The sequence below is a fragment of the Apodemus sylvaticus genome, chromosome 13 (assembly GCF_947179515.1).
Source record: "Apodemus sylvaticus chromosome 13, mApoSyl1.1, whole genome shotgun sequence".
Classification (NCBI taxonomy): Eukaryota; Metazoa; Chordata; class Mammalia; order Rodentia; family Muridae; genus Apodemus; species Apodemus sylvaticus.
Window position 1 is genome coordinate 66,654,013 of NC_067484.1, and position 16,898 is coordinate 66,670,910.

The 16,898-nt window shown below is 46.5% G+C and overlaps 1 protein-coding gene across 2 annotated transcripts in view; it reads right to left on the reverse strand.

Annotated features, from left to right (window-relative positions):
* Positions 1 to 5,035: 5,035 nt before the first annotated feature.
* Arhgap26 (Rho GTPase activating protein 26) overlaps positions 5,036 to 16,898 on the reverse strand; it is a 390,006-nt gene continuing 378,143 nt past the window's right edge. For both annotated transcript variants that reach the window (XM_052155156.1, XM_052155157.1), the window contains exons 22-23: positions 15,362 to 15,453; positions 5,036 to 7,744 (exon numbers count right to left, since the gene is read on the reverse strand). In XM_052155156.1, the coding sequence (XP_052011116.1) occupies positions 7,656 to 7,744; positions 15,362 to 15,453 (181 nt within the window). In that variant the 3' untranslated portion in view covers positions 5,036 to 7,655. The remainder of the gene's footprint in view (positions 7,745 to 15,361; positions 15,454 to 16,898) is intronic.

Here is a 16,898-nt window from a genome sequence, read left to right on the forward strand (position 1 = left end):
GAAACTTCAGTCAGATGCAAAGAATTCCCATAGTGAGAGTGATAGATACCAGACCGGATCCCATGAGACAGTGTGGAATTTCCGTGATGGGTCCCTAGGAAGACATACTTTTAGTGTTCAGGGTGATTCTGTGACTTGTGGAAGGGGCCTCCAGCTTAGCACGAGTCGTCAGTAGCCCAGATGACAGTAAAGGGGGTTTTGGCCCTTAGTCATGGGCTCCAAGCCAGAGGGTTGTTGAGCACGAGTCGAGAGCACCAGCCGGGGAGCTGCCTGCCTGAGTGAAGGGCAGAAAGTCTTTTTCCTACAGGCTTTACTCTGTGCCTGTGAGAAACTAGGGCCTTTTGTCAAGGGTCACTTAACCTGTATATTCAAGTTAATGAATATAGAAGGGACATGTGGCCACAGGGCTGGAGCACATCTGGACTTTAGGGTAGGTACTCGACCTGGTAGAATGCGAGTTGATGTCTCCAGAAAGAACCCTGTGAATTCAAATCTTCACTGGAGTTTTGGCTTGGCTCAGGAAGCAATATTATAGCCAGCTGGGCCTCACTAGCCATGGCTGTGGCCAGGCTCCTGGGGTCAATTCCATAAAAGTCCAGCTAGCTATGTAGTGTGACAACCAACTGCTGTGAGATGTTTTTGATCATTTCAGTGGAAAACCGTCATGGTTCTTGTCAGCAATTGTCTAATGTTGGCTGATTATCTCAGAGCAGTACTGTAGTACCTTGGTATGTCCCTCCCTTCCCCTAGAACAGCTGTCCAGGGGCCAGGACTTTACCTACCTGAGAAAGCCATAGTCAGCCAGCTTAATTAGCTGCAGCTTAACCTAGTGCTTTTAAAGCATTGAGAGATGTGTGGGGTTTGAGTGAAGTCTTAGGAAGACCTGAGGAAAGAAGAAAGACATGGCATAATTCTTGGGATGTGAAAATATTGTCCTTATTTTAGACCTGAGAAAATATTTTTTCACACCCAGTACCAGTCACTTAATTTCAGTTGTCAATCAAGTCTGTTTCTACCCATGGTGCTCTTGCACCAACCAACCAACCAACCAACCAACCAACTAACCAACCATGCTGCCAGAGTCATCATGAGCACATCAGCACATGAGCACATCATGATGATCAGCACATGAGCACATCATGAGCACTGCACAGGACACAATTCAAGATCTGCTCCAGATGTCTCCTGAAAGTAAACTGAAATTAAAACCATTCACATTTTGAAGACATGAAAGTCAGAGTGACTGGGAAGCCTGTGGGAAAGGACAAGGCCAAGTAAAGAAGGGAACAGACTCACATAGCTCATTCTCCATATTTTCATTCTCTTGGCAATAGTATCAGACACACGTGGACTTTGGCTGGTTAGTTCTCGTCAACTTGATATGGAGGAGAGTCACCTGGGAGGAAGGAAGTTCAGTCGAGGTATTGCCTTTGTCACAGCAACCTGTGGACATGTCGGAGCCATTTTCTTAATTTCTAATTAATGCAGGAGGGTCTAGTCCACTCGGGCTGGTGTCTTCCCTAGGCAGCTGGGCCTGAGCTGTATAAGCAGCCAAGAGAGCTGAAGAGCTCGTAGCATTCCTCCACGGTCTCTACTTCTGCACCTGTTTCAGTTCCGGCCCTGACTTCACTTAATGTGATGGGAGCATGGACACCAAATCAACCCATTCCCCCACCCTCAAGTTACCTTTAAACTCAGAAACCAAACATGTCACGTGTGTAGTCTTCAAGGGCTGTTTCTAGAGGACCTGCAGTCTCAGTGAGGACAACAGGTGTGGGACATTTGTGCTGTTCCCAGAGCTCAACCAAGGCCGAGCTTGGCAAAGATAATGTGGACTGTTCACCTGTGACCTAGGCATTCAAATAACTTCCTTAAATCCAGGCTCTAAAGGAGCACCCCTGTCTTTGTCTCTGTCTTCTCCTTGCTCGGTCTGGGTTACCTTCCTGCACAAGCATCCATGAGTCGTTGGAAATTGAGCTGTAACTATTGGCTCACTGTTCCCAGGGCGCCAAGCTACAACTTGGGACATTCCTGCAAGGCTTGAAAATTGAGAACACTCAGTGGAGTGCTACAGTCGGTCTGCTGTAGTATGTGTTCAGTTCAAGAAAAGGGTTAACTGATTAGAAAACTGAATTTTGGAAGACTCAAGCCTATTGTGTGTTCTTGGAGATAAAATCATCAGTGTTGCTTGGGATGTGATTATTTAACTATGTGACAGGCCTGAGTAGCTGATTCAAGTATACTAACTAGCTTTTGACTTCTTGGTAAATGGAACACAGAGCCACTCTCAGCTCATTAAAAAAGCAAAATAAAACAAAACAAAAAACCCTGTAGTTGACAATCATAACTGTAAAGCCCTAGACTTGTGACCTTTGATCAGTGTATAAATTAAAATATGTTGAGTCAAAACTAACCAGAAACCCAAGAAACAAACACACCATCAAATGGGAAAGTCATTTAATTCAAAATCATATTTCCACTCACTTTATAGGGATTGCCACAGACACAAACCAAACATAAAAAAGCCAGGTTTCAGAAGTGCCTGACAGAAATTGTATTTTCTTTATAGATACACACAATGGCACAGAAACACGTTTTTTAAAAAGCCCAAACATGGCAAAACTGTTGTTTTCTCTAATAACAAGAAAAATGTTCTATCCTAGCTGCAGGTTACTTTTTAATTACAGAATTTGATTCTATGTACCAGTCAATATTCAATACTGAAATTTACAATAGTATTTTTATGATTTTTCAAAAGAAAATATTAAAGTGCCATTTATAAGTACTTTGCTGACTTGATATCACACAGCACTTTACAGTGTACTCAATGGTAGCCTAAAAGATGAATTAAACATGCAAATAGTTTCTCTCCCAAAATATGGACTAAATGTCTTTTAGAGTGCTTTTGAACACTAGCCTAGCATTAGCTACTGGGAATTTATGGGTTTGAGTTTTTAATATGACTTTTAATCAGTCACCAAGGAACGCAGCTGTGGATAAGTATGTGCTAAACACGAACAGAGGCTTCAGATGACGACTTGTTTGGAGCTTTGATCTTTTGCTATGAAACTGATAGTCTCTAGTTCCTCTGACACCCTCCCTCCAAATCTCCACGGCTGTAAGAGCTTTATAAGTGCCGGCTCATGGGTGTCTACACCCGAGGCTGCACCTTCACACATGTATGTGCTACACAGGAACACTTACACATGAACACATACACACACAAATTCTAGAATAACCGGATGTATGCTTTCACAGACGCCAACCTGATTCCTGCACCTTGAACCCCAAGAATGCCGCTTGTTGGTGCTACTCAGAAGCCCACGGGAATAGTGTGCGTGCGCGCATGCGTGACGGCAGAGCGCACGTCAGCCTGGCTGAAGCTACTCCAGGTTGCCCAGACACTGCGTTTACCAGTACTCTTACGCTCAGTTACTGCTCTCTAGAACATTCCATCATGCATTTTATAATGTCCTACAGACTTGTGAAAAATTATCAGTTGTGAATTTCTTTTTCTGTGATAGTTTTTCCTCCCAAATAAGAGCAGTATCTTAGCCTTCCTGAAGGACCCCAAGCTCCTCAGGGTCGCTTTTCCTTCCTGATCCTGATGCTTTTATAGCTACACTTTCCTTCCATGAGTACGGGCTGCCTCTGAGTGACATCTCCGTCTACTTTGGGAAGCCCTTTGAGTTAGACAAGTGCTGTGGGCGGCAAAAAGAAGAGAGCCGATCATCGCTTGGTGGAGTCTCGTCTCAGGTGTGTTCGGGAGTGTGCAAGGTTCACAGCTCTCTGCTGTTATTATCATTTTGATGCTATGTTCACAGACACCCACTAGATCAGCATGGCTGCAGAAATATTTGAGCACAAGAGACATTTTTCAAACACCACTATGGGGTGTGAGGGGCACCTGACTGATTAGAGGGGGCTGTTGGGTCATGGCTGTCAATGTAAGTGGTCACTGTCAAGATTGTCAGAGGTGGTAGACAACTCCCTTCCCAGACACTCAGGACATTCCTTTGAAAGTCAGGTAGCTAAGCAGACGCTTGGTTCCCTTGTCTACTAAGAACAGTGGGTGCTAGAGTAAATGTGGGGTACCAGTGTGGTCACTGGTGCACCCCCGAGTTCCATGGCTATGAAGCTAGGTAAACAGCCTTGTCTCAGGAAGCAGATACAGCCAGCCAAGACTGGATGGTCGCACTGACTTTAGTCTACTTCCCCCTGCCTCAATAATGGATGCTTCTGGAAGTTCTAGGACTGAGAAGCACCTTTTGGTGTGATTGCTACTGTCTTCAGGAGGAAAATGCAGTTGAGAAGGATTTCCCTCTAAGATCCAGGCGTGGCACACTCAGTCTGGAGTTGTGGTAAGTGCCTCTAACTCCCAAGCAGCCAGCATGGCTCTGGCCCACCAGTGCCAGGTTGCAAAGTATCCACAGGACTTCACATAATGGCTTTAGAAATACTACAAACTGGCTCTAATACTAAAGGCTAGGACTGAGGTGTCACACACATTTGTTCTGAAAATAAATAGAAGATCTCGTCAGTGTTGAGCAGGCCCATGCCTTGCTTAGGGCAGGGGTCTGAGAGCCGCTATGTCTCACCTCATGGCACTGCATGGCACTGTTCAATCACGGAACTCTGCGGCTCAAAGAGAGAAAGGCCAACCAGCTCGACCCCCCAAAATTCAAACCATAGCCAACCCATCCCAGGGCCTTACAAGAGAAACTCAAAGCTCCTGGGACATCATTGGGACTCTAGTCAATGAATTTCCATTCTGATATCAACTCATTCCTCATGATATACCCCAGTTTTTCTTATTCATGAGGAACTGAGGGGTGTTTAGAGAGTAGAAAGGGCACAAATCACTTTTAATCTTCAAGTTCCTTCCCACTTGGCTCATATTAATCTCTCCCATTTTTTATTTTTTTACCGGAGGAGGAGGAGGGGGAGAGGAGGAGGAGGGGGAGAGGAGGAGGGGATGAGGGAAGGAGGAGAGGAAGAGGAGGAGGAGGGGGAGAAGGAGAGGAGGGAGAGGAGGAGGAGGAGGAGGAGGAGGAGGAGGAGGAGGGAGGCCTAGCTGGACAAAGGGAAACAGAGCGACCATCTGTCATAGGCCACACATGGCCTCAGGGAAACCAGAAGGAGGTCAGCCTAAGAGAGCAGCTTCAAACCAGGGCCAGCTCAGGAGAAGGAATATGTATCCAAGCAGTCGTGCTGGGCCCTGACTACAAGCATACTTCATTTATTATGAGGCAGGTGACAATTTAAACCATCAAATATATTAAAAGTATCGTGCTGAGCTATTTCAATTTGGAAGGAGCAATGCTACGTGAGTGTGCATGCCCTTTGGGCCCCACCGTCCAACCTTTTCTCAAGCTCACGGGGAACAGGTCTGGAACTTGAGTGTACTCCATTTCTTCCTTTAGTTTTTGACCCTCCTCTCATCTCTCATCTGGCTGTCATAAGATTTTAGCCATCCTCTTGTCTAAGTGCTAAGAATGGCATGGGCGTCACACCCAGCCACGGCAGTTTGGAATCTTGTGTTTGCCTGACTGAAAGTTCAAATCTCCCTTGCTCCTGGCTGGTTCTTGGTTGGCAACAATCCTGAGCTAGTAAACTCAATACTGAATCCTGACAGTGAACTATTAACATTACAGTCACTCTAAAAAACTGTAACAGTTACTTTGGGGCTGCTGGGAATCTGGAGGTGAAAGGGAAATATAGGAACATGTCTACAGGAAGAGAGTAACGTTCACCAGTGACCAAGAACCACAGCAGCTGGCTTTCTTGTTTTGTTCTTAGAGCTGATAGACACATTTACAAACTAGTATATATATATATAATCACCTTAGGAGATGTGAAAAAAAAGGAGTTGTTGTCTCAGCTCCTTTTGTCTGGACATCCTGGGGTACCAAGAAATACACCTGAGAAGAACAAACACACACAAAAAAAACAAACATGTCACCCTCTCCCCACCTATTTAAATCCTGAGTGCCTCTTTACCATTGGGTGGGAATTCTTTGAAAATTCATTGCCTGAAGATGCTCTTTTTAACCCCAAAGCCCCAAATTACATGTAGATAAAGACGACTGAATACAATCAACTTTTCAGGCTCATCAACAGGAACCATGGAGAAACATCTGGGCCAGAGAGGGCGCATGACCCTTACTCTTTAACACAGCCTCTCTTGCAACCTTTTAAACACATCTATTCAGCAATTGAAATACTAAATGTATGGAGCAACTAGCTTAAAGAATATCAAATATAAAACTTTACCATATAATATTTCAAATCATTCTATTTACAAGTTTATCTTTAAAAAAAAAAAGCAGAAGATACAGTAATTCAACACAATTCAAGTTTTTCTTTTCTTCATTAAAGAACCCTAAGGGAGTTCCAGGAGCCAGAGACACTCTCTGGTACAACAATGCCATCAGAGAGGCTCCTGGAGAGTGTGACAGTATGTCCAGAGTCCTCTAGCCAGGGCATTTGAGTGCGAAGATACCATGATTGTATTCTTTTGAGGTCATGTGATGCTTGTCCAGGTGGTCTCCTGTGCGAGACAGTTGAGACCCCTTTAATCAGAATTCCCTGACTTCGATGGTATCCAGCCTAGCCTCCAGGCCTCAACATTTGGCGTCCTACAGATTCTTAATGGCCTATCCTCGTTAATGATTCTCTTTTTTTTTCTGGGTGGCAGTGATATAGATGTTCTTTTAAAGTCAGGCCTAAGAATCATCTCTAAAATCTACAGGACCTCAGTAACAAAAGATTCTAAGGAGCTGTCTGCTCCAGATAGACCACCCTAATGGTCTAATCCTCTGCTTCAAACTGTTGGAAGACCATTCAAAAAAAAATAAAAATAAAAAAAAAAACTCACCAGAGCTGGGAGAGGGGGGTGTCATACAAAGAGGAGTATTATTTTTGGCTTAGTTTTAGAGTAGGTTGGGTTGCTATGGTTACTAGGTGATGGCAGTGATGGAAGCCTTCAGCGCGGCAGAGAACGTGAAGGGCGTGTGTTTCTTTGCATGAGAGGACTAGACTGAAATCTGCTGATTATAGGCCAACAGCTGCTCAAGAGATGGTGAGAGATTGGACCATGTATAAACAGTGCGGCAACCCCTTCATCCTGTGCGCTTGCAGACAGGCCCAGCTGCCTGCAGCACTGTGACCCTGGGAGAAGGAAGGAGAGGGAAAGCGTCTGCTGTAAGCAACAGCAGTGGAGGCAGCCTGCACCTTGTGCCAGTTTCTTTGCCCTGCCTCTTCCAATTCAGCAGTGCTGCACTCTCTTTAGCTCTAGTCTCATCCTGCTTCCTCCTCCCAGAAGGTAGGGGTCTGGAGGACTGCTGCAGTGAAATCAGGGCTCTCTATCTAGGGCACTCCTGAGCAGACAGCTCTGCAAGTCTTCCTCTGGGTTCTCAAAATCCAGTGGCCTCCTCTGCTGATTGACGTGCAGTTCTTGCTGCATCACTGTGCGGTAAGCTGAGATGATCGTGGAGGATGGTGGCACACGTTCCCAGATGCATTCATCGGGTTGGCAGGAAGCAACAGTCAGGCTCCCTGCTTTCTCAGTGGCAATGAAAAGTGGCCCACAACACCAGAAGCAGCAGTTGTCATGGAGACCACGTAAAGCTCGGTAGCTCCACTGGGGCTCGAGGTTAGAGGAACTCCACGTAGTTCTCTGGGATGAGGCCAGTCTTTCCATTCAGAGTCCCCTCCAGCCAGCCAGGCTCCTGAGATGGATGAACTGTACAGGACGAGAGAGAAGAGACAAAGTCACAGGCAGCCGGGAGGTGGCTGTGCTGTGCACTCGAATGTGTAGGAGGGGAGTCTGGGGAGTGAGTACAATTGCTTATTATGTTTTGCAATTCCAGGACTGGTTTGAAAGAGAGATCCTTAACCTTTTGTGAGATGAAACCCTTCTGGTGAAAGTTGTTCTGAACTCTTTCTACAACAAAAAGGGAAACAGTCAGACATAAAAAATTTTACATGCAGTTTCAGAGGCATTATGGATTTTCTGAACTTCCTATTTTAAAGTATATGCAACAAATTTATATTCCTTTAAGTTAGAGGTCAACAGTTGGGATGCTCTCCATCCATCCATCCATCCATCCATCCATCCATCCATCCATCCACCCATCCACTCACCCACCCATCCATCCATCCATCCATCCACCCACCTATCTATCCACCCACCCACCTATCCATCCACCCACCTACCCACCCACTCACGCATGCATGCATGCATCCCTGCATACCATACATGCATGTACACATCAATGCAGCCTATTCACTATATACTATGTACCAAATGGCATGTCCTGGGAAGATTGTTAAGAACTCATCTGTACTAGTAATCTATTTTGTGTGTTTGTTCATTTTTGTTCTTATCTTTTTAAAAGACAGGGAGGGTCTCAGTCTGATTTGAACTCACAGCAACCCTCTTTCTTCAGCATTACGAGCTGTGAGATTAGCAGCCTGAGCCACCATGCACAGCCTGACCTATCTGCTTTGTATCCTTAAGTCCACAGCCCTGCTTCTCATGTGAGGACAGACCCTTTCTTCCTGCCGCAGACTCGGAATGCCTCCCTTCTGTTCCACCCACTGCCTTCTTTACTTTTCTATACTCTAGAGCTTTTCCTATAAACAAGTCAAAAAGCCATCTGCTTCCTCTACTGAACTTTCAAAGCTCCCATCCTTTTGATTTTTTTTTTCAACAACCACAGAATACTGATCCATTTCTGTTACTGGAAGTACTGAGAGTGAAGAGATGGGGAGATCTGGCTGAATCTGTACAGAATACCATAGTGGGAAGGAAGAGAGATGGAATTATGAACCTTGGTGATGAGTGTGTCTGGGGAGGTGGGGGTATTCCTACTTGTGTAACAGCTGTACAAGTACAGGTTACTTTGGGGTGGAGCAGGGTACTTGCTCTAAATGGATTAGGAAAACTCCAATTATCCAAGATTGTGTGGAGAGAATAGATTTCCCCCTGTTCCTTTCCTGGGCTAATTAAGCGACTTCCTGAGCTTGTTTTAGAAATGCATTTCCGCCCCAGCACTACTGTATGATTCTAGTTTCACTTTGTAGGGAAAGAAGAACAGAAACCGATGGAAGCCAACGGGGAGGAAACAAAATCACAGGCTCCAAGGCTTCTAGAAGCGCCAAAGTATGCTAAAGTATGTAGAGGCGTTCCCACACTTCCTTAGGGGGAGACATGATCAGACACCTATTAGCTGGCCTTCAAAACCTTGCATAACTTCCACCCACAAGTCCTGGAGAAATGAAACCTCAATAGATGATACCTCAGACCCCAGAGAGTACAGAGAGGAGAGTGTGGAGCACTTAGGGGTGGCTTGGCCTCTTCGGGTCTCAAAGGGCTTTCTAGGCCACTTATAGGAAACACTGAGTAGGCTTCTGTTTGCCCGGCCACCAGCTGAGGCTGTCTAGATCCCTTCCAGACTGGACTTCTACAATAGTGGCATGGTGTTTTCTGTGGTTTCTAGTGCGGATTAAAGGAGCCACCATTAGTGTATTGTTAACTCCCAGGGCAGTCAGGAAGTAAGGCACTCCCTCCGTAAATCACAGCAAAGGGGCAAGAGAGGACAAAGGTGGAGAAAGCCCCTCACCTATAAGTCCGAGGACTGAGTTCAGCCTTTCAGAAAGCCTGTAAAAAGCCAGCTGGGGCAGGGTGCATCTGCTATGCCAGCACTTGGAGGTAAGATAAAGGAAGATCTGAGGCACCTTTGGCAAAGGGCTTGGTACCTACACACCCACCAGAGCTTCAGTAAACCTTAGATGTTCAGAACCAAAAATAAAAAAGAATTAACCAATTCCCTCAAAAAAAAAAAAAACTGAGTTAAAAAAAAAGTGAACAAAATAAAGACAATGAAAGCAGTCTGACCATTGGAAGCGTGGCTGCTTGGCGGGTGGACGTGTCCGCGGGTGGACGTGTCCACCTCCTCCCATCACTGTTCAGCCAGCACAGGTACTGAGGTGTTATCTATGAACCTGAGTGGAACTGTCAGACTGTGGGAAGCCTCAGAAGAAACCAGAAAGGCCTAGAGATGTGTCACCCAGGCGTCAGGGGATGGAACAGTCTTTGTAAGGGTCTGCTGACTCATTGGGCCTTTAAGCCAGGGTTTCTTAAGGCCTAGCGCAAGACAGCGCACCCGTTTTATCTATGTGCTCCTGGAACCTGCAGGTTCCTCGGCCTGAGGCACCTGCATCGCCACTGGGTTGCAGAAGTAAAAAGCTATGACTTTGGTGTGTCAAATGCCTTGTAATAAAGGCGGTAGTTAGGAATGCAAGTTTGAGCTCTCGTCAGCAGGTGGAGGAGGGAGCCTGGGAACTGTACCCTGTTCCCTGGCCTTACTCAGGGTTCAAGTGAAGCCCCAACTCTTTTATAGATAGTATTATGGACCTGCTTCTACCTGCTCCTCCTACCTCCTGGTTTCTGGAAAATTCACAGCATCCCTCACCTAGTGTTCATAGGTCCTACTGAGAAGTACTGAAGTGACAAAGCTTTGCTTTGCTAGTTGACTTCTTATCAACTATCCGACCTTCAGCCACTCCACCATGCACTATGACATAACCTTAAAGGGTGAGCATCATGGGGGCTACATGTTCGAAATTTCAGACAATTAATTTGGACATAGTCATATGGGTAAAACCAGAATTTGAACTGTGAGTAAACCCTTCCTCTGCTCTGGCCTGCTTTGCTTCCATTGGAGAAAGTGGCTCTTAGGTATGAAGAGGTTGAACACGCACTAAATAGCAGAAGCTTTACGAACAGGAACTCCTCCTGTATTAGTTTCAGTGTAAAAACAGCCAATTCTGCTAGCCTCCTCATTTACAGATGAAAACCTGAGGGTCCGAAGGTTGAGCAGCCCGCTGGGAGATAACGGAGCCCCAGGACAGCTGACCACAGCCTGTAGTCTCTAGCTCTGCTCAGGGCTCTGACTGGTGAGGCACTGGTAAGCAGTGGGCAGGTGAGCACATCATATAAGCTGCTACTGGCTTGGGCCCAACATCTCTCTTTGCTATAGCCTTGGGTACAACACAGGTTCCAGGCATAACCTGGTACAACACAGAAGTCCTGCTCACTGGGGACAATGGGCAAGTGTATGACTAAGATCTCTAATGGCTGGCTACCCCCGGAGGGAAGAAGCCTCCACTGAAGGAAGTTAACAGACATGTGTGATTAGCAGACATTTACTCAAATATCTTAGAAGCACCCATCAGGGGCCAGACACTGTGCTAAGTTCTCATATATGTCCCTTTAGTGTAGTGACAGATTATCAATAAACACAGTGAAAGTGGGAGGGAGAAAGAGAGAATCAGGGAGGGAGGGGGGGGGGAAAGAATTGGGTAGAGGGAAGGAACTTTGAAAGTTACAGCCCAAAGGCTTTCATGCTATCAGCCAGGAGTGCTTAGAGATGATACAAGGCCCTGAGACACGGAAAAGCTAGATGCAATCAGAGAACAGTGGTTTGTCAACTCCCTATAAAGGGCAACAGAGTATGAAAACATGAAAAAAAATGGGGGGAGGCTGTGCTCCAATAAAACTTTAATTACAGAAAGAAGCAGTTGCCCATCAGTTTGTGGAGATGTGCTCTGAAGCTGTGGTGTGTAAAGTAAGATGTGTGTGCACATGTAGACGTGTATATGGAATCCAGAGTTCAGTATTGGTGTCTTCCTGGTCAGTCCCTACTTTAGTTCTTGAGACAGGGTCTCTCATGGAACCTGGAACGCATGGATTTGATTAGAGAAGACGGCTACCAAGCCTGTCTCTGTCTCTTCAGCACTGTGATTACAGGAACTCTACCACATTTGGCTTTTGACAAGGGTGCTAGGGCGAAGGACTCATGGGACAAGCGGGTCACACCTACTGATCGGTCTCCCAGTCTCTCATCTCCAACTTGAAAAGAGTATCCCAAGAACCCAATTTTGGCTACTGCCACGTGAATTTTCTAGGTATCGCTGATCACACTGCTCCCAGATGAATAATATTCCTGAGAACACAAATTACTTCTCTTTCCAGTTACTGTCTAAGGTGCTGGAGGCGCGGGCAGTTTCCTGGTAGATTGGCAGGAGCTGACACTGGAGATATTTCCCAGTATTGCACATCTATCCCCTGCTACACAGAGTCCAGGAGCTGACAAAGCACCACTCCAGAGTCAAAGTTTGGGCCCTGAAATCCCAAGGCAGAGAGATTAATCGTTACGAAACAGCAGACTTTCACCTCAACACACCCTTCTCTTCCCTTCCTTATTCCACACACAAAGCCCACACATGACAACAGCATACATGTTCAAAACCTGCCAGTAGGAAACTTTAATCTGACAGCTGCAGAGAGCATCCAGGCTGCCGGCACAGGCTTCACCTTATCACTCCAGAGTCTAGACAGGAGCACTAGGAAACGGCTACTTTACCAATGTGATTTCCTTCTCCAACAGAATGAAAGTAGATTTTTCCTCTAGAATAGGACCCAGTGAAATATTACCAAGCAAAGAAGTCTAGAAAGTGGATTAGCCTCTCTATCTGGGGCCAGGGATATAGTTCAAAGGATAGTAAGACTTGCAGGGAAAACCTGATGACCTGTATGTGAGACCCAGAATCTCTATTAAAAGCCGAGGCAATGGTGTGCGTCCACACTCCCAGAATGGCTAAGGTAAGATGGGAGGTAGGAAGAACTGTCTGGAAGCTAGACTGGAGTCTGGAGCACACAGAAGAAACACCAGAGATGCTGTGTCATAAAAAAGTGGAAGGAACGGACTCCAGACATGTTGTTCTCTGACCTCCACGTGCGTATCATGGCATGAGCATGTCCAGAGTCATATGCATGCACACAATGTCAGCATAAGAGAATGGTGTACAGCTCCTGGAGATCGCAGGAGTCTGTGGGAAGGGAACCAGACTTCTCCCTTGCTACATGTATCTTTAGAGGGTTTGTGATGGTTATCCCTGGGAGTAGTCCCAGAGCCGCTGGCCAGAGTACCCCTATCGGGAACAAAAGGCCTTGGCAAGTAAAAATTATGGTGGTGCTTGCCTGATTTTTGCTATTGTTCAAAGAGGAAACTTGAAAATGAAAGGGGAGGGGGTGCAAAGATGTACATGCTCCTTGTAAAAATAGTCTGGCATTTCCTCAGTCAATATGGAGTTACCATGTGACCCAGCAATCCCAGGAGAACTTACATTTTAAAACACTCCAACACCAATGTTAACACAATATCATTCTTAACAGTGAAAAATTGAGAACCAGTAAGATACTCCAGCAATGAACTGGTGGATGTTCAAGTAAAAGGTGGTATAGTCACACAATGAGATACTACTTGGCCATAAAATGGTAATAAGTGGAGATATACATTACAATACGGATTAATGTGAAAAATATCGCATTAAAAAAAGGAAATTCTGTTTCAAAGAACACATATTATGCAATTCTATTTGTATGAAATGTCTAAAGCAGGCCAACATTTGGAGACAGAATATAGGTTAGGCAGTTCCCTTGGGGTGGACAGAGAAAGTTTAGGGGTAAAACCAGCATGATTGCTAAAGGGTATGGGCGTGTGTGTGTGTGTGTGTGTGTGTGTGTTCCTGGAATTAAATCATGTTGAGAGTTGTGTAACTGAATACACTGCTCAGCCGTGGCAGGGCACAGTGCTCCAGCAGGGATGCCCATTCTGATTTGTCTGCAGGGGATCCTAACCCTGTTATTATAGCTGGTCTGTGCAGGGCATACTGACCATGGCATGGTTTGGGGCAGTCTTCAGCTGACCTATTATACATGCCAGCCTGCTAGAGTTGCAAGTATCAGTGGCTGGCGGGAGAGGTGGCCGCACTGGCCATGTACATGCTCTGAGAAGAAAGTCAACAGAGGCAAAGTTTCAGGACAGTACTTTGGACTTGGGGAAGAAGCATCAAGGTGGACGTTGGCCTTATCAGGACACATACAGTTTCAAATTTGTCCCAACTGCTGCTGGCCCAGGAGGCCCAGGCTGGGACTCTCCCTGCACTGTATGCTGTTTCCCACTCTGTCTACTCATGCCTGACTAATAAGTGGGCAGAATACAGGGTGTGGGATACAAATGGTGCCAGGAACTCTAGATTTGATGGCAGGCTCCAACAATATAAACAGTACCTACGGCTGATAGACAGTCAGGCTGGGACCAAGCCAACCAAGTAAAGCTGCCCTTGCATACAGATCACCATGCCACGGTCTTCCTAGGACAGACACAGCATCCTGACTTTAAGAAACATACTGAATCCCTCCTATGCATTGAGTGCCATTTTCCACCCTGTATATTAGCTTGACGTCCTCTCAGCAAGCCCTGTAAGGTAGGTGTGTTAGCTACTGTGACAGAGCAGAGAACCAGGTCACTGGAGAGTGACGCCATTGCTTCAGGTCACATCAGAGCAAATGGTCAGGCTAGGACGTGGACTGTGGCCTGGCTCTAGGGTTCAGGCGCTCCTGTGCTGTGCAGGCACCTCAACTTCCCTCCACCTCTGCTGGTTTTCTGTCACATGGAGAGTCAGGTCTAGGGCCAGGCAGGGGTGCCCAGCCAAAATGGTGTGCCCTTCGCTTTCACCCCACATGAGGCCAAGGAGTAGCCAGAGCAAATGTCCGGGTTCTGGAAGCAGGCAGCTGCCTTTTTTTTGGCTTCCTTTGAAGCAAACAGAACTAACTGCTTGTAACCCTGGAGGAGAACTTCACCCACGGAAAACACCTGTCCCAGAAACTTGGTGTTTGCACAGGAATACAGATTTTTCTCTTAGGTAAATAGCTATGCCACGCTATGGCTTCACTTCTTACTGTAAAATATGCTTTTAGGGAGCAAGACCGAAAGGGCACAGGATAATGGTGCACCAAGCAGGTCCTGACTGCAGGTTTATGGAGTGCCACAATACATACGTACACCAGGATGCCAGGACAGGCCACCGCTGCAGTGTAGGTGACATCACACTATGGAGTCTGTTCTGTGTTCTCACAGTTGAGGGGGCTTGCTGCCTACATTCCTGTCCAGGGAGAGGCCTTGCCTGCTGATGACAATTCAGGCACAGATCCCAAGGGGAAAACAGGATAGAACAGTTGCACTTAACTGCCTCCATTGTCCTTGCCCAAGTGCCACCATCCTAGACTCCAGTCCCTTGTTTTTGACCCTGTCTGGCCCACAAATGCTAATCTCTGAGGCCAGATACAGTCTTGCTCAGAGTTTGAAACAACTCAGTGACTAGATGTCTATAGGGTCTATCCAAGGTAAATACTCCAGACGTCTGATTCTGGGGCAAGATATCCCTGCCCCCAGAGTGGGACTGAGCCCTCTGCTTCCCCTCTACTTCTGTGAGGGGACAGGAAACTCACCATTATCGAAGACGGTGCCTGCTGTGAAGGAGAGCTCAGAGTCGTGTTCAGCTTTGCAGGCGTACAATGCCTTTGCCTTCCGGAATGGCGTGCTGTGTGGAAAGGCAAGTTTATTTAACATTGTTGTCAACCCCAGAAAGTCACAGATAGTTCTTGTTTCTTCTTTCCTTTTCCTGCAAGCCACCTAGTCCTCTCTCCTGGGAAGAGCCCAGACAAGGCAGCCAGATGGTCAAACAGGAGGCGGGCAAGTTGGAAAGGCCATAGGAGAAAACTGAGGAAGAAGCAGGAAAGGCCATTCGCTCTAAGAAGTCACAATTCTCCAAGGTCACCTTGTACCCCAGAGAAACTTTACCTGGGAATTACACAGCTGGGACTGGGAGGAAGGAGCGTTCCTGGACAGAGTGCTTACAAGTTGGAAGAGACCAAGGGCTCGGCAGAATATGACCAGCAGTTGTTCCTGGGGGCTGGTAATGGCCTGTGAATCCATGAGAAACTCCAGCAGAGCCAGGTTTCAGCCCAGGCAGGGGTGGCCATGAGTTCCCCCCAAATGTCCTCCATTGCTGGCAGGGCAACATTTAAAGCTGAAACTCTTCAGTCCCCAGGGTATCAAGGATGGAGGAGGTGTGTGAGGTGGTGTGTGAGCACACATATGCACCAATGTGGTAGTTTACAGAGGACAGGGGAAAAGGAAGGGGCGGAGGCTGATCTTGTGCTCTGTTTTGGGATCTCTTTATCAATGAGTATTGACAGCGCTCTCTCCGTGTTATCAGAATGTCCTTAAGAATATTTACATGTCCTATGGACTTGCAGATGGAACCATAAGTAACAGAATTGAAACTGAAGTATCTGTATGACACTCTCCAAGAGAGTCTTCCATACAGCCAGAGTTGAAGCTAGCACATCCCTATGGTGAAAGGGCCAGTCTTTGAGCTCCGCAAGGCAAGTGGCCTCTGCTGTAACTGCGTCATGCTACACTGATGTACGCAGCAGTTAGGGAAAACATGTAAACAAGCCAATGGGGGATAAGGTCCAGCAAAAGGTATCTACCAGAAAACAGGGGCAAAGTTTGACCTCACAGGCCATCATGTGATGTCATTCGTGAGAGCAGGGTAAATTTACTCTTTTCTGTCAAGTTTGACTTTGGCACCTGACTATTTTCATCAGTCTGTGGACTTTTCAAGGGTCAGAATGACACCTGTCAGGAGGCTACTCTTCATTTGCCACAAGTGACTTTCTCCAAGTCATCTGAAGGAGTACACTCTGGAATTCAGAAGCACATTTTTTTTAAGTGCCAGAAGGAGCACTAGCTTAAGAAACAAGTCAAACGATGTATGTCATCTAATTTATCGTCACTTGACAATGTGGAGGCTGGTGGAGCTGATGACACCCCGGCTCCCGTGTGCACTGGTTTCTAGGAAGAGCCTGGTCTCAGATGAGGCAGAGCATCCAGGGTCTTCTGAACTACTATTGCTTAGGGATACCAAGGGCAGGCTCTCTTTGACAAGGACGAGGCATGGGTGATAGAAACCTAGAGTGG